The following is a 22,432-nucleotide window of genomic DNA, read 5'->3' as shown; positions in this document are numbered from 1 at the left end:
GTTGGTGCATTCCTACTTAAATGCACATAAAATTCTGTAGCCTGAAGGTGAAACAGACCATTCATGCTTAAGAAAAACCTCTAATTTGGCTGAATTAAAACTGTTCTTTGAGAAGATCGGGTCAAAAATCCCCCAACAAGATGTAAATGACTCATTGCCAGTAATTGAGACCACTGGAGAGTGGTTACTGCTGTCAAGGTTGCCTTCAGCTGAGAGGCATTTCCTGCATTACATCAAACCGCTTTGGTATCTTTTTTTTTTCTTTACAAATTTAACATTTTGAAACTTTAGTCTGGTCATCTTTGTCTGATATTATTTTTATCTTCACGACCTCAAACGCGTTTGACTAAAACAAGAGAAATATGTATTAGGAGTAGAGCTGGACGATATGGCTGAAAAACGTAACACCATACAGAAGTTTTAGTCGATATTGATAATTATTCAATCGTTTTTTTTCTTTTAAAAATTTGAAATACTGTCAAACTGGCGACGTAACATGTACTGTTTTATCCACGTGTTTTTTTTATTTTTAAGCAATTATGAGACATGGTGGTGAAACCTTGAACTACTACTGGATCGGTTACTCAATGGGTTGTTGCTAGGTAATCAAAGAATGGGTGAGTTGCTAGGTAACCAAAGAGTGAGTGAGTTGCTAGGCAACCAAAGAGTGAGTGAGTTGCTAGGTAACCAAAGAGTGGGTGAGTTGCTAGGTAACCAAAGAGTGGGTGAGTTGCTAGGCAACCAAAGAGTGAGTGAGTTGCTAGGCAACCAAAGAGTGAGTGAGTTGCTAGGTAACCAAAGAGTGGGTGAGTTGCTAGGTAACCAAAGAGTGAGTGAGTGAAAGTCACTCCTTGATCTGTTCCGGAAACTCAATATGGATTTATATTTTAAACATCAACAAAGTGTAACATATTTATCTATATTAAGTGAAATACTATTTGTTATAAGAGGATCTATTTTCCAAGATATGTTATCATTTTCTGAATTAATAATAATTGTCAAAATTTTGTTCAAAGATTATAAGTAGAAAATTGTGCATTGGACTCATCAGACTGTTAGCTAGTAGCTACTGTAAACGTGCCCTGTGGTGAACTCAAATAATACCTTTATTTTGATAGTAATCACATCTTTTATGAGATTAACTAAAGATGTTATCAGACTGAACAAGATTATACAGCATGTGTTCATGTGAACCACAAATGTATTATTCTGTCTTTCCTCATGTTTGATTATTGTACAGAGGCTATTCATTTACTTGTTTTTTTTTTCAGAAGCAGTCTTGCAAACATGGTTAAACCGTTTTTGTCTATTTCTTGTTATTCTCTACAACGACATATAAAAAGAAAAAAGAAACAAAGATACCCTCCGTAGAAGTATTTATTATAGCACTTGTGTAAATTAGCTGCAGTTAGCCATGAGACTTTGAGCAGCTAAAGCCTTCTGCCTACATCCCCCAGAATGCTGTGCGGTTCTGGATCAGAGTTGAGAGAAATTATTGAATATTCTGTCAGATGTATTTTCTGTTGACATTGATCACCTGTCTATCACAATATCCATTGTTCAATCAATCAATCAACCAATCAAATTTTATTTGTATAGCACATTTCAGCAGCAAGGCACTTCAAAGTACTTTACATCATTACAAACACAGAAACACAATGCAACATAGAATCAGCAATCAAAACCCAACATTAAGTCAAGTTCCATCAATAAATTTGTAATTGATTAGGTTTCGAATACAATCCTAAACATTGTTATTGATTTATTGTCCAGCCCTAGTTAAGGAGGCAAATCATTTTTCATATCTTTCTAATCAAAGATGGAAGGCAGGACAACAATTCGACATCAGCAAGAGTGAATCTTCGCTTGCTCACACCGAGCTGAGCCGAACCTCAGCATAATGACAGCAGCGGTTTGCACTGGTGACTCGCATTGGTCTCTCTAAGAATGGGCTGTGAGCTGTCGTCACATGAGATTTATGTTTGCTCCCATAATGCTCGTCTCTCCATGTCAAGCCTCTGTGTGAATTTGTAACATGGCAAGGTCAATATCCACCAGTGAGCTGGCCTACATAATTGTTCTCCTTTCAGCTGAATCAGCAGAGATTTTTTGTTTCTATATGAACATCCAGACAATGGCTGATCCTGTGGGTAGAAGAAGAAGCGCTTTCATGTACAGAAGACAAACTAGCTTTCTGTTGATCAGCTTTTCTTCGTCAATAGGTGTCCAGTTGTGCCTAGATCCACAAACTTTTAATTGTGGACACTTATGGGCTCAGACTTGCTAACATCTTACTCAGAGTTAATTTCTCTGAATTGGATTAGACAGGGGTGTCAAGCTCATTTTCCTTTTGGGCTAAATCAAGATTGTGAATGTTCTTAAAGGGCCAGTCGTGCCAGAATGTGCTGGTAAACCCCATTAACAAACTGTTAAAATACTGATAAATACCCGTCTCTGCGTTTTATAAGTCCTTCTTTAAATTCAACGTCTTTTCACTTTGTTCAGTTCCTTCAGGATTTTGAGATTGATTTTGTGATTTGTTTTTGCAGTTAAAATCACAAATATTGAAATTGTTTCAAGGAATTTTGCAAGATTTGCGTTTATGTATGACGTTAATTGTGACTTTGTTAATTGTCGATCACAGACGAACTAATAACTTGACATCAAATATGGCCGAAGCAGCAGTGTAGTAAAAGTACAAAATACTGCCACCTACAGGTGGGAATTAGTGGTCAGTAATCCCAATATTTTTGATAATTTTTGAGTAAAATTTGCAAAAAGCTTACAGTTGTACATTAGCCGGAACAAATGTGGGAATCTGAATCATTCACAGAAAACAGGATGGGCTGATTGGTGAAATTTAGGATCTGGAGTCTTGAGGGCCACACAGAAAGGGCGGGCCAGATTTGGCCCCGAGGCCTTGAGTTTGACACATGTGGATTAGAGGATCCATCTTATTTTTCCAAGTGAAATACAAGAATAAAATTCTTATATCTGGCACTCTGTGTAATTACCGCTGCAGAGTTAGAGCATTCAGCCCATTAATGTGGTCAGCAGCGGCAGCACAAATCACTTTGGCCCCTGTTGCTCAGCCGGTGTGAGTCGGCTGCTATATATATGGCTGCTGAGAAGCGGATCGCTGGATTATTTTTGTTATATGCCTTCTTAATTTATAGCATGGCTGGAGCTAATCAGATTTGGTTTGCTGTATTGCCTCGCCTGGCTGGAGGAGGTCAGTGGAAAATGCGTGACCAGCCTGTGCGACACTTCCTCAATGATCTTGTTGTTGGTGCAGTGGGGCTCAATGGAGCCTGTGTTACTGCCTTACTTGGTAATACTGCAAGGAATGTGAGAGAGGGATTCATAATCCAGACCAGCACCACTGAGCAATGATTTGCTTCTATGATCTTTGGAACGTTTTTTATACCAAACGCAGGAATTGATCACAAAAATCTTCCTTTGCTCATAATTCTTGTCACTCTGGATGTTAATGGGTTAAACCTACAAATTAAAGCAAAAAGTGTACATGTTTATAACAATTCATTCATTTTTTATAAGTAACTATCTTTAGTGTTTGTAAAGGAAGATGATTATTTTCCTTCCTCACACTCTGAAGTTTTATAACAAATCATCTGAATCAATTTTTTCTGTCTGTGTGACATAAAAGTAGCAAATAAAAACAAAACAAATGATTTCAAACTAGAAATATTTGTTAGTTTAAAGCTCCCCTTCAGTTGTTTGATGGTAAATAAACATTTTTGTGCTCTTATGTTCTTCAGCCAGATTTTCCTTTCTAAGATAAAAATAAAAATATAAAGAAATAAGTCTTATGGAGAATCTATGTCATTTTCTCCTGAGTTTCTTCCAGCTGCTACAATTAAACCACTGTTCCTTTAAAAAAGCTGAAAAATAATTGATTTAGTGAATTAAAAGTCAGTATTTTATATTTTACAGGCAAATAGTTTCATTTTACAGAACAAACAAGTAATTATGTTATGTACAGTTATGAAAATGCTGCATATATTAAAAATAATAAGAAATGTGTCTTTGCATCACACCTTAAAATTAGCCTCTGTCTCTTTAAGGACCTCCACCTTCAGTAAGTCATCACAACGCTTCTCCATGATGCCGTTTGCCATCGTTCTTTGGAGAGCTTTACTCAGTTTCAAGGATTTTCTTACACATGCTTGAATTTTCAAATTCAAAAATACTTTATTAAACCCAAAGGGAAACTAGATGTTGTTGAAACTCGTTACAATGAGTTAAAACACTGAAGGTTTGCTTTCAATGAGGGAACGACATCATAATATAACGTAAAGCTCAAAAAAGTATAATTTTCCATTATACCGCCCCTTTAGTCAACCAGTTATTTAAACTTTATTTAGAAAATGTTCTTTGAGATCAGTGTAAATAGTGTTTTACAGAGATAAACAGTAAACCATTCCTTAGAGTGAAACAATAACAATCACGTAACATTAAAATGAGAAAACACAAGTAAAATGTAAAAACTACTACAAAATAACCCAAATAACAGACGTTTTAAAACCTGGAAGGATTAATAGATCTGATAGAAACAACAAGCTAAATGTAGGCATTGAATATTTCAGTTCCAGAAGGAGAAGATGCGTTTGTTGATAACACTGGCCTGGTACCAGTATAAAGGGGTACCAGTCGTTTCAAAACACAAAATGTTCTCTTCCATATTTTTCTTTTGTTCATCATCAACGGTTATTTTAAAAAAGGAAGCATATTCGGGGTTTCTGGCAAGCATTTGGATATGGTAATTCAGAACATGTTTCTGAAAGAGAGAACATCTTCTGGTGCAACGACAAGAACAAATGCAAAGACCCTGGATGGATTTGGTAAGAGAATGGCAGATCACAGTGAAATTTATCCTGAACATCAACTGAGAGGCCACTCAATGAGGAGGAAGCCCACAGGGTCATAGAAATGTTGTGAGAAAAGCTGAAAAAGGTGAAACCCGATTCAGTTCCACCAGCTCTCTCTGGAGAAATGGGCCAAAGCTCCAACAAACTACTGCAAGAAGCTTTTTAACTCTTCCAGACAGAACGGATCGGCGACAATCCAGCCAAATTTGCAGTACCGTAATTCCGCCACACGTTGCGCTATCGGAAAAATTCCAACGGTTTCTGAAAGTTAATATCGGGTTATTACGGTACTTTCACCCCCGCCACAGCAGGGAGTGAAATTAATATGAGAGGTGTCTCTTTTACTAAACGGTAAATTGCAAAAATAACTTGCTAGATATCAAAAGTTCCAGTTGTTATGGATAAATGGAGAAATATATTTACTCACAGGACATTTAAAGAACTGCGTACAATTAAAATAAGCAAAAAATATCCAGGTTTCTGGTAAGTAGAAATAATTTTGCCCATCCAATCTCCACTTTGGTTGCATTCTTTATAAATAATTAGAGTTTTTGTGTGGATTAGATGCCTAAACGCATTAAAATTTTGTTTTCCAGGTACGGACTAGGCCTCAGACTATGCAACAGAAACAGTATCTTTTTTTTAATTTATTGCATGTAAATATTTGGTTTCAAGTGTCCATGAAAAGTCTGCTGTACTTCACTGAATGATAGAAATTATCTTAATCACCCAGATCTACGTTGGTGCAAATAATTACAAGTCAGTTTTTGCTTAGGGGTAGTAAAATCATTATTACAACAACTTATTTTAAAGAATGACGGATCAAGTACTGCCCACAGAAACTCATAATGAACCTGCTGAAATCCAGGGGAAAGCGTTACAGTGTCACCCACATTGATTTACATGAACAGCCGAGGCGCCCGAGATGAAGCTGAACACTGGATTACCACTGTAAGAATCAGACTCTGTGATTTTCAGTCAACCAGAACAGACGTTTCATTTTAATGCATAGTTTCAGGTCTCACCCAGACCTCACCCAGCTTCTCTCAGACCGCACGGCTCGACCAGGCAACGAGACGGGTTCTTCTCTTAGTGCATGAAAAAACATGAAGCTGCTTTTTTTATCCTCCTTCAGCTGAGTCGCTAAATAATAGCTGCAATGAAAACAGTAAAGCCAGTGGCAGCAATGCATGACTTTCTCCTTAGCGTTTTCGGTTTTGTATTGCTTAGAGTAACAAAGAATGTGGAAAGATCAGGACACCAAGGATTATGACGTCCACGCTCTTTGCATGCAGCTGCTCTTATATGCAGCTATATGTGTGTATGGCGGTGTGTGTCTCTTTATCTCATTGGAATTAGACCCTTAGCTCTCGTTCTTATCACTCTGCCCTGTTTGCTCAGACCTCGCAATCTTCCACTTCTCAAATGTGGGTTTAGAAAAAAAGAGGATTAACCCATTAGCTCTTGTCGTTTCTACTTTATCCTTGATTCGGCCAACTGCCGATGTTCCTTTGCCAGTTCCTCCTCCTGCCACCTTCTCCGACAGGTGTTTTCCCGTTAGCCTCTTAATGAGGCCCTTAAATGAGCCCTGAGGTCTAATTAATACACACTGCTGTTATTGCTCCTCTTTTTGTGTTGCTTAAAAACAAGACGCGACGTGAACTTCTTGAATCGATGACAGGTAGGGAGCTTGTGCACTGATCGGTAATCAGGGCAAACTGGAAGGTCTCTAACTTAAGGAGAGGTCATGAAAACCTCTGAGTGCAGGTAGGCTGTTGGAGATGAAAATGTAAGCAACAAAATGTGGCTCAAAATGGAAAAATTCAATTTTGATGTGATGATTTAATTAGAAAACTGCATCTGGATGGAGTCTCACTGACTGGGGGCCAATAAACAGCATATTTTAGTGTCAGGGAATCAGGGAAATTAGGAAAAATTGTGGGCTATTTACAAAATTATTACAATTTTATTATTAAAATTATTCTATAATATATTGTTCTCATTACATGATTTTGCATTTGTATGCTTTTTTTTAAAACACTGTACAGCAATATTACCTTGGATAGGTGAAAAGTTTGAGCAGAACATTAGGCTGATCAAAGAGCCACCATATCAAAATTAAATAATATAATAAATATTATTGATAAGAAATATTATTTTTAATGTAACTTGCAGCATGTTGTCGTTTTGCAGCGGTGTGGGAATTAATTTCTGCTTTAAAGCTGCAGTATGTAACTTTTATAAAACATGTTCTTTTAAATATTTGTTAAAAGTTGTGACAGTATAACATGAGACAGATAATCTGTGAAAAAATCGATCTCTTCCCTGTGCTACTATCACCGTTTGTAGAAATGCACTGCATCAAAAACAACCAATCAGAGCGAGGAGGAGGGTCTTAGTGCTGTCAATCAACCTTGTGTCCGCCATGTTAATTCACAATTACAGGAAAACCATTTATTCACCGTCGTCTGTGGTCATGCTAACCAGCCTTAGCATTCAAAACGAGGTGGAGAAGGAAGAATAAGTGGTGAGCATGATTGGCAGCACTAAGACCCGCCCTCTGCCTCTGATTGGTTGTTTCTAGTTAACACCAGAAGGAAGAGGAGCTTGTTTTTTTTGTTTTTTTAAAGATTATCAGTCTTATCCCAAACTGTCATGATATAGTGACAATTTCAGCAAATATGTAAAAAAAATATTTTTTTATAAATGTACATGCTGCAGGTTTAAACAATTTTTTTTTAAATATGCCATATTATTATCTTATCCTCTAATAATATGAAGCTCTATTTAAGTTTTGTTATATTGCGAGAAGCTCATCAATTCCTTGTTTTAAATTTTTCTTTCTTTTGAAATGTAAGCGGCAGGTTAAGGTTTGCACATGAGACAGGAAAGAAAGTGTTTGTGTTGATCTGATGCAGCCATCTGACGGGGGCTCTCTCTCTCTCTCTGTCTCTTTCAAACTGGGTTTTCTTTTTTTGCTGCTGTGTTGTTTTGCACGGAGGGTGCTCCTCACAGTCACTAAAGCAGATGGTTGGCTATAAAAAAACAGCCATATGTCAGCAAACAGAAAAGGAGCTCAATTTGTTCCTTGTTCCTTTGGTCAAAGAAAAATTACATCTGCATTTGGAGGCAAACTTGTCCAGCTGAGAGCTTTTAACAGAGATAGCGTTTCCCACATTTCTATGGCTAGAATGCCTTCACAAAGTGGAAACAAAACCATGGAGGAAGTTGTCTTTTATCTTCATATCCTCTCATTATTTTCTGAGATCAAAGAAGGCCTCACAATGTATAACCCCACGTTTCTGCTGTGCACTAGGTATTAAAAGCCTTATCGGGTTTAAAACATGGGTTTAAATGTGCAAGAAGAACGGAAACTTTCATCCATTTAGCTGGCAAATAAAAAATCGTGTAAAAGTTTGATAGGTTCTCTTATCTGCCATTAACTCCCTAAATCCTGTTGCTAATCATCACCTGGTTTTTATAGTAAAAGAATAAACAAGTTTAAACCATGTTTATTTGAAACATGGTGCTGAATGAATCTTAAAACAAAGAAAAGATGGCATTGTATTTAAGGCATCAGAAAATGTTGTGGGCAACATGTGCAATTTAAACACCTTTGTTCTTGTTGACAGAGACGAAGTTTTCCGCAAGCAATGTTCATCAAGTTTATATGTAGGAAACTCGCATTAGGCTTCTCACGCTACCACATCGCTAGAGCAAAGAGGAAGAAGCCAATTATGTTTAAGTCGAGTCTGAATGTCTTTAGCTTTTCTTTTTTTTAATAAAACTGCCTCACAGTTTATCATCCAATGGTGTCAGTCAGTCAGAACATCACTTGTTGGATTAGTGTGAATTAAAAACGATGATGACAGCAGCAGCTTTCCGGTCAGTCACATCACAAATATACATTTCAGAAAACATCTGAGCATAAATTCAGGAAGCTTGCAGAACGTGTGTGGTGGCGCAATGGAATTTGCACCATCTTGCATGTAGGAAATCATGATGCTTATGATGAGCAGTGGCATGAAACAAAGAGACCACTTCTGCTTCCTCCTGTACCGGAGAAGGCTCAACACAACAGCTTTGTTGTAATCACTTCTGTCTTTGAAATCACATTCATGAAACATGGAGGGGGAGCGAGGGCTTAAGTGGCGGGCGGCACTACTTTTGGCACAAACATGGATTGCGTGACAAATCGCTTGAGACTGACTAATTCAAAATATGAGTGATGTGTAATGTATATAGAGATGTTTCTGCATGATTCTCTCCCTTTTTTTGTTTTCTGCATAGTTAGGAGTAATCATTGGGTGTCTTCGTTTGGCTTTGCAGCTGCAGAGAGCAGTGCAGTTGTTTTGAGTCAAACCAGATCCAGTTAGGTAAGATGCTTTAATCCCGCTTACACTGGCGCTATTCTTCGTCCTGACAGCTGCTGATGTCCGCTTGTGCCTCCGCCGCCCGTGAAAGAATCCAGTGAATCAAAATTGAGTATCTGTCGGCTGGCTCACGGCGTTTTCTCTGTCGGTTGTCACTTCCTTCACCCTCTGAGGAAACGTACAAGTTTCACAGCTCTTCTTTCCTTGCGCAAGATTCCTCAAACATATATGGCTATACCGTTGGGCGCCTTGAGGTTTTTTTTTTTGTCTGCTTTTAGCAGCTATTGTTTGTTGCTCAACTGGGCCAGACAGGCGTCTGTAACACATGTCTTAATGCAACATCTGAAGGGTTTAGTAGTCGTTATCAGTGTCTGCTTTTAAGGAGGAGCAGAGCAGACCCCGGGATATCAGGATAAGGGTGAGCTCCAGGTATGCAGACCGCTTCTTACTCATTGAGCTACCAAGAATCCCAGCAGTTTAACTTATTTAGATTTATATGTTTTGCAATATTTGATACATTTTCTTTTGAGCTGCTGTACCCAAAGTGGCTTGACTTCTGTAAAAATTTTCAGCATAAAGAAAGAAGAAGCATTCAATAATGTGGTGTGCCAGTGCGGTCTGTGATATGCTAAATTCCTTACGAAACACAAGATCACAGATACTGTGTAAATATATAAGTTGATCTTCCAGTTAGGTCAGGCTGGTTTAATGTTGCACTATCAGTTATTTTCCATTTGGCACACGCAAGTGTCTTTATTAAAAGAAAAACGCCCGCATCACAGTGGCGTCCTGTCAGAGAACAACACCAGGATGTCTGTGAGGTGTTGCCTTTCATTATGTATCCACAACTATGTAAACATTAGATATGGAAAATAGATGATTTTCCTGTGAATGGATGCATAACGTCGCTAGAAGAAGGCAAGAACTTGAATTGGAGGCTGTTTATCCTCCTCTTTGACGTCTACGTCTAGTTGCGAAGATTTTCTGAGTATCTCCAGTAAAAGCTGCGCACTACTTGGGGAAGAAAATCACCCCCCTTCCCCTCATGAGACAAAATAATACCCTCATTGTAATGACGGGGTTTATTGTGTGCGAAGAGTGCTGCGGTGGTCACTTTTTAGGTAAGCTCAGCACGGTTTAATGTGGTGGTACTTTGAAGACTGGTATTACCTTGACGCTGTGCTGACTCCCAAGTATGTTTTATGCAAGGCCTGTCATGAATGTGGTCAGCTGTAAGAAGTGCAAGCATCAGCTCTCAAAAGGGGACAAAAACATCGAAGACAAGAAGCCACATTTTGTCACATTAACTGGACTCTAATAAGTCAAAGAGACGCCTAAATAAGATAGATAAATGCCAACATTTTTTACAAATAAATTGAAACGTGTGAAATGTAGGACTGCAGCTAATTCACTAATTATTTTAGTAATAACGATTATTCTGATTATTTATTTGATTTAAAAAGAATTGGCAAGTACTGCAGATTTTTTATTTAACCACTTAAACCTTTTTATACAATGTTAGAAGTGAATAAATGTAATTCATTTTTTAAAATAAACGAACATTTTATTGCCTAAAATGCAATAACATAGGATTCTTTTAGCGTACGTCTGATCATCTGCAGCAAAAAACAAACAAAAAAGAGAAACTTCTAACATAAACATGTGAAAAGCTCAGCGCTTTCTGCTCGATTTAACATCAATAAGGCGTAGGGCTGATCTGGTGATTTATTTGGATTAACCAGCTTATAACTGGACAGCAAATGGTGCTTAACGTAAGATTTTCTTTTATAGAATTTGAAGCAGGTGAAGCTTAACCTAAGTAAATAAATAAATACGTTCTCAGCATATCATATTTATAGATAAATTATTTTTATATGCTTAAATAGAAAAAGTGTTATAGTTTTTTTTACAGTTTTGGCTTAATTACTGCTCTGAGTATGTTGTTTTTTTAGTAAATGTTAGTTTTTTTGAGCCTGTATATTCCAGTTAACGATTAATCGATTGGTAAATTAGTTGATGATACTTTCAATACTTGATTCGTCACGATTAATTGTTTCAGCGGTAATGACATGCACTAAGTAGGCTAACTTGGCCTAAGCCTAAGTATGCTAACATCTTAAGATCTTACTTTTAGGATGTGCAGCTCCATCCCAGTCTTGTCAACCACTGCTGAAGATGAGCATCCCTCAAACCATAAAGGTGTTTCTCTCTCTTGGTGTTAATTTTACACCAAAAACCCCAAAAATCCCAGTTCAGTTCTCATCTGACCAGAAGGCAAGGTTTTTAGCATCATGTAAATGGGACTTCTTATGACTTTCTATAAATGTTGTCATTTCCCTATAAATGGGTTTCTTTAGACTGCACAATAAAGGGTGCATTCACACCAGCTCTACTTAATCCGCTTTAATTAAACTCCAGTTCATTTGCCTGGAAAGTCCAGTTCGTTTTGGGACGTCTGAGTGTGGACTCGAACTCTGACTCGGTCTCGGTTCGGTTTAAGTGAACCGAACCGAATGAAACTCTTGTTTCATTTTGAATGCATATATGAACACCAACTGGACCGGAAACAGCTCCAAAAGCAGGTAGTGAACAATAGCGCAGGGCATTCTGGGTAAATTCAACCTAAACAAACTTGCAATTTAGCGCTAGAGGGAGAAATGGCTTGTCTTTTGCCAACAACAAAAGAGAAATCTTACAACTGCTAAAATCTGACAGTTTTGTTTACATTCTGTGGAGAATGAAGCTGCGTTCAGCGTCTCCTTCAGTGGTTTTTGGTCCAGCGCCCCCACAGGTGAGGAGGGGAACATGTCTTTCAGTTTGATTGACAGTGCAGTGTGAAAGCGAACCACGCCAGATGAAAATGTAACAAATGTTGCAATTTTGGTCCCCAGTAGAATTGAATCTATTGCACTAATGTCCTCTAAGGCCACACTTTTAAGATATTAATTTGTAAAATCTGTTTCACTTTACATTTATTTGACCGATCACATCTAGAAAAATACCTTAAAGTTTGTGGTTCTGATGTGGAAACATACAAATACTTTTGATTCTAGGTACAAATTTTAAGCATCGACTTCAGAGCTGCTTGTAATAACAACACAAACTAAACAATACCTTTATAATATCCTCTCAAATCCAGGGTGAGCTCAGAAAAACGGTGAAAATCCTGATCGCTCTCAGTATAAAATCGCTGCCTGCGAAAGTCTGCGTCTACCTTTATTAGTCAGCACGGCTGAACGAGCGGTGCCGCACAGTCACCGCCAGCTCCAGTCATGACTGGTACTCCTGCACGTCCAGCACCTGTGCTCAAATCTAATTTCCCCGTGTGCTGTTGACTTTTGAGTGCAGCCCTTATCTGTACCCGACTGATCTAGCCGCAGCCTGGTTGTGCTGTAAGCGCTTAGCAATAGGGATTTTTTAAAAAGAATATTCCTAGAAGATTGGAACAGAGGCTGTTTTGCATACCTGGACCTTTTCTGAAGCAGGTGTGCTGGCGAACTGTTGCCACCTACACATGTTGCAGAAAAACTCCCCACTGTGTGTCACTCACAGGCGAAAACAGGGGTGAGGGGGAAACACGGCAGTTAAAAATGAGTGGGCTTCACCTGCAGGTCTTTGAGGAAACTTATTTCCTCAAAGACCATGTCTGGGCAATATTGCCCAGACATGGTTGTAGTTTTGTGTCTGCGTTGACTGGAAGCTTATCTAAAAATTCAGTCCAACCAGGTGAGAAAAACGACACTTCTTCCTGTGATTTCATTTCCTCTCGTTCTTTTTTTTTTTTAATCGTTCGGCCCTCTGTGAGCGACTCGCCGGTTCAGTTTCTGGTGTGAGTAATCCTGCACACGTTGCATGACAGATGTTATCTCTGGGCCTCTGCGTATGCGTCACAGGGACTTTGCTTTGAAACTTGGGTTTTGTGTGTGAAATTAAGCGTTTTCTCCTCAGTCACATTGTCTTAACTTGTGATTTCAGTTAATTGAGACACAATACTTTCTTGGCTGCTGCAGGTTGGAGCTTTAAAAATGATTAATCAAGCAGCTTGGAAATGTGCTGGACTTTTACCGTGCAGTGTCACCCATTAACTTTATCTCCCTGTAATGGTTTATACGATGTGTTGGTTGCAAAACAAGGAGCAAGCGCAATAAAAGTCCTCCATTTCTCCATTATGATTGCAACTAATGATTATGTTAGTAATCGATTATTATATTGTTTATTCTGATGAAAGAAAATCTCATTCTGCAGATTTTTCATTTAACCGCTTAAGCCTTTTTTTTAAATAAAATATTAGAAACAGTTAAAAATGCAAATGAACTAATAATTTCATTCCATTTAAAATAAGAAAATAGACATTTTACTGCCTAAAATTGCATAACACAGCAGTCCTTTAGAGTATGTTTGATTATTTGTAGCAAAGGATGCGTCTGCAGCTAAAAATAATAACATCAACGTGTGAAAAGCTCAGCCGTTTATTTTTTGATTAATGAGTTCATAATTGGGTAGTAAAAGCTGCTTAATATGAGATTTTCTTAACCAGAATTTGAAGCTAAATCTTTGTATCTTAAATGCAAAATGCATATCTTTTTTGTGTAGTTTTGGCTGAATTACTGCTCAGAGTTGCTAACTGGAGTGTAGTCCAGTTAGCAATTAATCGATTAACATACTAAATGAGTTGACAATTATTCCAATAATGGCCTCCTAAATCAATAAAAACACAAAACCCGTTCACCTGTAATCTGGAGGACAGAGAAAGAGGTTTTGTTTCTGAAAGGAAGATATCATCATGCGTCTTTCCCCGCTGCTCATGCTGCTGACTTAAACAGAAAGTAGTGGAGGAACATTTTGACACTTTGCCCTTTTTTCTGCCCCTCAGGTAACCGAGTTTGTCTGCGGAGCTTTGTACCCCCACCTCCACTGCCACTGCTTGTGCCTCGACAGCTCAGCTCTGCCCCCGGCTTTGAAACAAGCGAGAGGCTTCAGAGACCTCCGACTGCATGTCTCAGACCTCCTTCCTGTTCATCCCCGACGTCTTAAAGGTGCTTTGACACCCGTACGCTTCGTAGTCGCCCTTTATTCTGGGACAGAGGTGTGACGCTCGTCGCTTGACTGGAAGCGAAGTTGTTGCTCGTTCAGAGGGGGGGAGGAAGGCCGCTGAACAGAGTGCCGCTTTCCCCGGAGATGAAGCTGCAGGCCGTCATGGAGAACCTGCACAGGCAGCAGAGGGCCAAGCTTCTGATGGAGCAGCAGCTACAGCAGCAGGCCATCGCCCAGCACGCCCAGGTCCGCGCCGGCAACGACCCCATGGAGAGCGCCGCCCCCGAGGGCGAGCAGGCGCAGATAGCGGCGCTGGCGGCCATGCGAGCCGCCGCCGCCGGGCTGCAGAGGGTGTCGGACAGCCCCATGTCGAAGCGCAGCAGCGGCGGCGAGGAGGAGCGAGACGACGACAACGACGAAGGGGAGGAGCATTACAAGGACATGATGGGCTCCGACGAGGAGGAACAGATGTAAGTCCATCGATTAGAAAATCTGGATTGTTTTTCAACAGGGTTTCCCATGTTGAGTTTCTTCATTTTACAGATGGTACTTAATATTTAATACATACCTAAACATATTTCACACAAATATAACAGGATTGAGCAATAAATGTTTCTATTTAGAAGAAAAGAAGCAAACAAACCAAGCTGCTCAGGTCAGATCCTAATAACTAAGCTTTTTTATTTGGGAAAAAACATAAATAAATCTCATTATTAAATTGCATTCTTATCCATCATTCTTATTTCTGTTGTTCTTATTCTTATTCATCACCGTCTTCAATAACTCTTTGAAGAATCTAAATTAATGAATTACAAGAAAATTTAACTTCCCTTTGGGATTAATAAAGTATTTTTGAATTTATTCTGATAATAATATGCTCATATCAATTAAACAAAAATTCTTGTAGCCTGGTCACAACACTCCGTTGTACAACTGACAAACGGGTGATTGAGATAAAAGTTACATTTTAAAAATATTTTCTGTTCAACTGAAAAAAAACCTGGAAATTTCTGAGATCTTATTTTTAACCCATTTCGCCCGGCTCCTAAAAAACAAATTAGCTTTTGCAAAATCTGAGTCTATCTTTTTGTTCCTCACACGCCAGCAAACGGAAATGGGACGAGGGAGACTTTGAAAGCGACATGGACGAAGACTTTGACGACGACCTGGCAGAGGAAGGGCTGCCGACCGGCCACGACGCCGTGGCTCCTGGGAAGGGCATCCTGGTGCTGCCCCACCGCCATCTCCACCCTCACTCCCAGCTGCCGAAGGTCCGGCCCAGCGTGGAGCAGGAGCCCCGCGTCGCCATCATGCCTCCCCACGCTCCACACAGCCACCTGGGCGTGCAGGACCACGGAGAATGGACCTACGAGGAGCAGTTCAGACAGGTGAGACTGCTTCTTCTGTTTTTTACAGATAAATCTTTAAGTCTCACGATACCAGAGGGAAGAAACACGCTACCTCCACCAACAAAAGCTTTTTGTTGTCGTTTATAGAGATTGAGTTTTAACTCATCTGTTGTTTGAATATCAAGCACACAAATCTATATGCAAAAGGACATTTTAATTAAAGTTATATTTATCTTATTTGAACATTACATGAGCTCCAACTATCCCAAAAGATAATTGCTGAAATTAGCAATTAGCAATCATCCAGCAACATTTATTATTTTGCTGGACGATAAATTGTCCCAGAAAGTATTGCAATAAACAATAATGTTGTTCTTTTGACACCATTTACAATATAAAGGTCATAACATAATAATCCAAGTACACCCAGTCAAAGATGACTAAACTTTAATTTTTAACAAACATTTAAAGCTAAAACTGGAAGAAATATTCAAAATAAATACACAAACCAACCAAAAAAACAAATAAAATGAATTATAAAGTTTCTTCAAACAAAATTGTCCTTTAAAAAACGGGCTAGTTGAGACCAAAGCAGACTGAAGAGTTTAATCATTCAGTCTTTGGTAAAAAGAGAAAATTGATTTTAATTTATCACACGATTAATTGATTTATTGTTTATTGCAACAAGATTAGTTGAAACAAACACAAAAATTATTATTAATTGTGTTATTTTAAACTGCTATCATGTTCAAAATAAATAAATTCTTATAATTAACAAAATTCAGACAGTCAGAAGTTTCTCTGGCGAGGAACAAATGAAGGATTATTCTTTTCCTCTCTCGTTGGTGGAGATTACGTGTTTCTCCCTGGTCTGGATGCCACCTCGATCCATCGCTTTGCCTCCCGTCTGTCTCGTCTTGTCTGCTCTTAACAGACCGTTGCAACACAACACTTTTCCAGCCCATTCAATGCATTCGGTTGGTTTCAGGTTTCTCACTGAGATAAACCTGCAGTTGTTATTTAAATGATCAGTAAAGCCATGGATGGAGAGACCGGTTTCGTTCAGGTGTAGACTGGCGGTTGAATTAGGACGTTTGACGCCATCTTGGAGTATTTTTGTGTTAATTTTTGATCAGAGTGAAGGTGAAAGCCTTTATTTAGTCACCAGGGATGTGCAGATATGCCTCCGTTCTCCTTGCGTTGAACCTTCTGGGACTCTTTCAGCTGCACATGATGTAATCTGAACAGGCTGGGAAATCAACAGCTAAAAAGCACATGTCATCACCAAGGTTATTACAGCAAACTGAAACTAGCAAAATCTGAAACTGAGAAAGATTTTTCCTTAACTGAGATAAATAAAGACAGTAATTAATGGTGGAAAATTATAACAAACTCAAACTATATTGTGCGTTTATATAACGAACTAAAACATACTGAAATTATTTATTAGTGTTTTGAACTAATATTGATTTTTCTCAAGCAGTTTACGTCAGCTGTTGATAATTAACGGCACTTTGTACAACTCCTGCCTTTAATTGTCAAAATGGTGACGACAAAACCTGGGATAAAACAAAAATAAAATCAGTTGGTTGTTCAAAAATAATTGAGAACATTTTTTGAAAAGGGTTTCTTTTGTATCATATTCATGACTCAGAATACATAATCAAAATTTATTGATCAAAAAACTAAAACTACTACTATGACTAATGAAACAAAACAAAATCTAATCAATATTTAACTAATAAACACTAGCAAATGCACTCTAACAATTTATTCAAACTAACTGGATTATACAAACACACCGTCAAAACGAAATAAAACTAACCCAAAACTAAACTAACCCTGGTTACCACCTGACCCTGCATTAAAGGTCCTGCTCTAAACAAATTACTTTTTCAACATATTTACTCCAGGCTTCGATGTAGCTTTAACTAACCCAATACTGACTAACACTAGTATTCCCCTGAAAATTTAATAAATATTTTCATTTTCCTTAATTGCTGAAACAGTATTTGCTTCAAAAACAAACTGAAAAAAGAATAAAACAGATTGAATAAGAATAAAAAACGATAAATTGCCTCTGTCTTTCAATGTGACACTAAATCCAGGTTTAGATGTAGCATTAACTAACCTTATACTGACTAAAACGATTATTCCCCTCAAAACTTTATAAATGTTTTCATTTTTGATTTAACGAAACTGTATTCGCTTCAAAACCAAACCGAAAAAAAAGAATAATATCAATTGAATAAGCGTTAAAAAAGATACATTTCTACTGAGTTGCAGCAGGAGTGGAGTCTGGTCGTTATTCCTGACTGAGTTGAGCAGATTCAGGCCAGAGTGGAGTGGGGGAGGGTTGGTCAGGGAGCATTTTAACAGCTTTAGCGTGCAGGAGTTTACTGTAAACATGCCAGTGGGCTGCTGGATATTATGAGGGAGGCCTGACTGAAACAAGACGGGCTGTTTACATGGGAAGACCGAAGTCTGTCAACAGTTCGGAGGCTGCATGCTGTCAGTTAAAACAGAAATCTAACCACAGTTCAGATACAAAAAAAAAAACTTCCCACTGTTTGTAAATATGATATAAACTGGAACGGAATCAATTTTCTTTTCCTCTGGAAATTGCATAAAGTCTTATCAGGAGGCTGACCTTTGCAGTGTAAAGCAATCATTGAAGTTATAGATGTACTTTTTAGTGTCCTTGGTTATAGTTTATTAAACAGATCTAGTGAACATGCCTCCACTTCCGAGCTGAAGCCAGTTTTTCATCGCCTGTATACATACATAGATACCTATGTATGTATATTGACCCAGTTTATATTGACACTTTGCAACTTAATCATTCAAGGCGCCATGATGGACGGGACGGGAATATTGAACAGAGCGACGGAAATTGTTTTCCCAAGTTGTTTTTGCCAACTTGGGAAAAACTTGTTACTTGTTCAAGTCGAGCTAATTTGTCTGTGAACGTAACACACCTGGTCGGGGCTCATAGACGGAGGTATTTACAGACGCTAGAAACAGTTAGCTTACAAACCGACCCGAACCTCCTCCCTCCTGACGTGTTGATCTAATTAGCGACTTTGCCTGAATTCACACCACATGATTTATATCATTATGTCATAAACATCGTTTCCCCTTACACAGAAACAATATTAAAAACGTACAAAAAACGAGATGCTAACTGGTTTTTTCCTTACATGCTAGGCTACATGACGGCGCGGCATTGTCTCCATGGTTACTAACGTTACACACGTACCTTCTCCATAAAGCGAATGTTGATATCTTTCTAATCATACTTACTTATTAAGTATATGAACGTTAATCTTCTTACCTTGTAAAAAGTGTTCGCAGCTAATCCGCGGTTACATCGAGGGCTGACGGTCATTATGACATCAGGCCGCTGCTGTCCATCGCTGCCGCATCTTTCCTCGTTAAAAGTTACACAGGAAAATGACACGTTGGGTTTTCATCCTTATCTGTTTGTGCAGCTGACCTCACCGCACCCTGTGACCATTTTTAAACTGAAATCAACAAAGTAATAGTGATATTAGGCAACCAGATGTCTGTTTTTAGACGGACGTCAAAACATTGGTTGTTTTGATGTCCGTCATGGCGGAGTGGGCGGAGCTCTGGAGAGCGTGACGTCACGTGGAAAGGGTCAATATATCTGAATGCATATACAGCTCTGGAACAAATTAGGAAACCACTTAAAATTATTAGTGTCTCTGATTTTACTTTTTTATAGATATGAATGAACATTGTGTTTTCATTCTATGAACTACTGAACTCTTCCTGAGTTAAAACAGTACTATTGTTATTTCTAAATGAATATGAACTTGTTTTCTTTGCGTTATTTGAGGTCTGAAAGCACTGCATCTTTTTCATTGTTTTCACCATTTCTCATTTACTGGAATTAAATACTAAGATTTTGCTCAGAGTTTCATAGAATAAAAGAACAATGTTCAGTTTACTCAAACATATACCTATAAAAAGTAAAATCAGAGAAACTGACCATTTTAACTGGTCTATTAATTTTTTCCAGAGCTGTATATATATATATATGTGTGTGTGTGTGTGTGTTTTTGTGTGGCACGGACTGAACCACCATTTTACGCAGCAGCTTATTACATAATGGAAGCCACCACTGCAATGCAAACACAATCATGGCCTGATGCAATATTTCCAACCATAAAACACGCTCATCAGTGTGAGAAACGGGCCGGTCTTGTCTGCGACGTTTCTCAACTCTTTTCATCGCTGACACGCGTGTCGCAGGCGGATTATCTCGGCCACGTTGCACGCAGCCTTCATTATCAAGCCCTAACTATAGATTCTGTAATTTAAGGCCTATTTTTTTTTTGTAATTACAGGCTGTGGAATATAACTCCTCTAAAACCTATACTCTGCTTCTGAAAATAACCCACCCCTCCCTGTGTGAGTGCCCTGACAGGGCATTCTCAGATTTCATGTGGCAGGTACAACATACTGGGCAATTTTATCGTCATGCGTCACTCGGCTGTGGATTAGATTTGCGTTTAATGCACTTAATCATGTTGGTTGTTTGTTAATCTATAGATTATTAAAGCCTGCATTGTATTTATCTTACCATAGATGTAGAGAAAATGGATAATGAAAGAAAAACAATCCAGTATTTTAGAAAGACATTGCTATTTTTGGCCTTGGGATGATTATAGCAATAAGCTGTAATTGCAGTTATAGCCAGTTATAATAGCTGCCTCCTGATAATTCAAACTGTCTTGCTTTGCATAGCCTAGATTGCATATTTATTTTGCTTCTTCTGTTTCTTCTCATCCTTACATTTGTGGTTTCTTCATTGCCTTTTATTGGTAGATCTATAAACCATCGTCTTGCAGGTTTTTTTATTATTATTTTTATATCTCACGGCTCTGCCTGGTCTTGGTTGTTGTGAAATATCAAAAGTGATGAAGCAGAAAATTTGTAGCTGCTGTTATGTGTGAAGCAGCGAACACACGGGTCTGTCCCAGAAAAACAATGCAATAAAAGTAATTATATAACAGCTATCATCTAAAAAGGTTCTGCCTTCAGTTTTCATATGATTGATGCAGACGTGGAAAAGTGATGACTGGGCAGCGTTACTTTTATCATTAATAATAATAAGTGCATTTTTGTGTCTTTGTGGCTCAGGAGTTTTACCCGTTATTCAGAAGTTAGTCGACTGCTCAACCTTTCGCTCTGGTAATCCTTTACCTTCACAAACGAGTGTTTTAGTCCAAACATGTCCAGCTTAGAGTGCTTTGGAAAGTAAACTTTATCTAATTTCTTCAGGTTACAGCCTTTTTCCTGAGATTTTATGCTTCACTGTATCTGCTGGAGAGAAAAACATCCAGTGGGTGGTGCAGGTTGCTACAATCAACAGTAGCTACACAGGCACACCCACTAGAAGGAAACAAACGCACCCAGTATAACACTTTCATTCTATTGGCTCAGAGGTTGCCAGGCAACGTTACATTTTTGTTCCAAGCACTAGCAGAAAATGATTCGCAAGCGAGCAGAGAGATTTGCAAGCAGAGATTTGATCCGAACGGGGACAAGTTTTGAGCATGAGGACAAAGGTTTGAGAAATCACAGTGAATATTTGAAAGAGACCAGAAGTTTGGCATACAAGCTTTACAAGTTTTGAGAAGAAAGACTTGAAGTCCTGCTTTCAAACTGAAAATGTGTGGTCTCCAAAAAGTCCCCCATAAATAAAGGGCAGTTCTTTTGGAATAGATGTCCAATAGTATTCCTATGAGCAGGTTCTCCCATCTGAGGTGTTAGTCTGCTTCTTTTAAATAATCATTTGCTTGGTCATTTTTGGTGGATGTCCATATTTTGGTAGGTTCTCTCTTTCTAAAGTTGGATTAAGCATTGAAAAATGCTCCATCATTATGTGGATTAACGTCAACATCATTTTCTGATTTTTAAAAAAATGAACTATTTGTTTATGTGCATCTTTTAATTTATTTCAAATATTGCTAAAAAAAGGCTTTACTGGTTAAATTAAAATCAGCAGAATGTGCCATTTTTTTATTCAATCAGTCTATTAATCATTTGAATAATCAGTTACTAAATTAATTGTTAGTTGCAGCCCTAGCTTGTACTTTATTTTGTAAGTAAATCCTAAATGTTTGTGCTTAATTTAATTTTGCTCAGATGAGATCAGAGTAGAGAGATTCAACACAAACACACGCAACACTTTCTGTTCATTTTTAAAGCTGGTTTTGCAAGTCAAAAAATTATGCCTACGCTCGTCTTTCGCATGAAATTCCAATAAATAAAAAAACAGAAGTTTGTGGTTCTAACGAGACAAAACGTGAAAAGTTGATGTCTGAACTGTTAAACTGCGCTATGCTTTGATAGAAACACAAACGTTAGCTTTTCATCAGCTATTTTTCCCCAAACTGTACTTAACAATGCACCCTGGTAGCTTAAAAACATGAGTCTCCTGGTCTGTGCCTGTAAAACTTGACAGTGTTGCTTCACAGTGTTTATGTCTGTCTCTGTTTGCGTAACACAGTTCCAGGTCACATTTCTGAATGCAAAGTCATACTTTTTTGGGAGAAACATCAAATCAGTTTGGTTTATTAGTGTCATCACAGAGCATGTAGCAACACTGGATTATTCCAGTCTTGGATTTTACAATCTTGAGATTTGTTGTTAAATCCTTTTTTCTGTTCATTTTACAATATTTTTTGAAAACCTGGGATTCTTTTTTGTTGGTTAGCACAAAGTTTAAATCTACAACCGATCCCTAATTGAAAAT

General features: G+C 38.3%; 1 protein-coding gene across 2 annotated transcripts in view; it reads left to right on the top strand.

The window, feature by feature from the left end:
• Positions 1-22,432, top strand: part of arid3a (AT-rich interactive domain 3A) — a 73,820-nt gene that overhangs the window by 8,843 nt on the left and 42,545 nt on the right. For both annotated transcript variants that reach the window (XM_028028030.1, XM_028028031.1), the window contains exons 2-3: positions 14,136-14,766; positions 15,402-15,684. In XM_028028030.1, the coding sequence (XP_027883831.1) occupies positions 14,441-14,766; positions 15,402-15,684 (609 nt within the window). In that variant the 5' untranslated portion in view covers positions 14,136-14,440. The remainder of the gene's footprint in view (positions 1-14,135; positions 14,767-15,401; positions 15,685-22,432) is intronic.

Source organism: Xiphophorus couchianus, chromosome 9 (assembly GCF_001444195.1).
Source record: "Xiphophorus couchianus chromosome 9, X_couchianus-1.0, whole genome shotgun sequence".
Classification (NCBI taxonomy): domain Eukaryota; kingdom Metazoa; phylum Chordata; class Actinopteri; order Cyprinodontiformes; family Poeciliidae; genus Xiphophorus; species Xiphophorus couchianus.
Note: the sequence above shows the minus strand (reverse complement) of the source record. Positions and strands in the feature narration are given on the sequence as shown.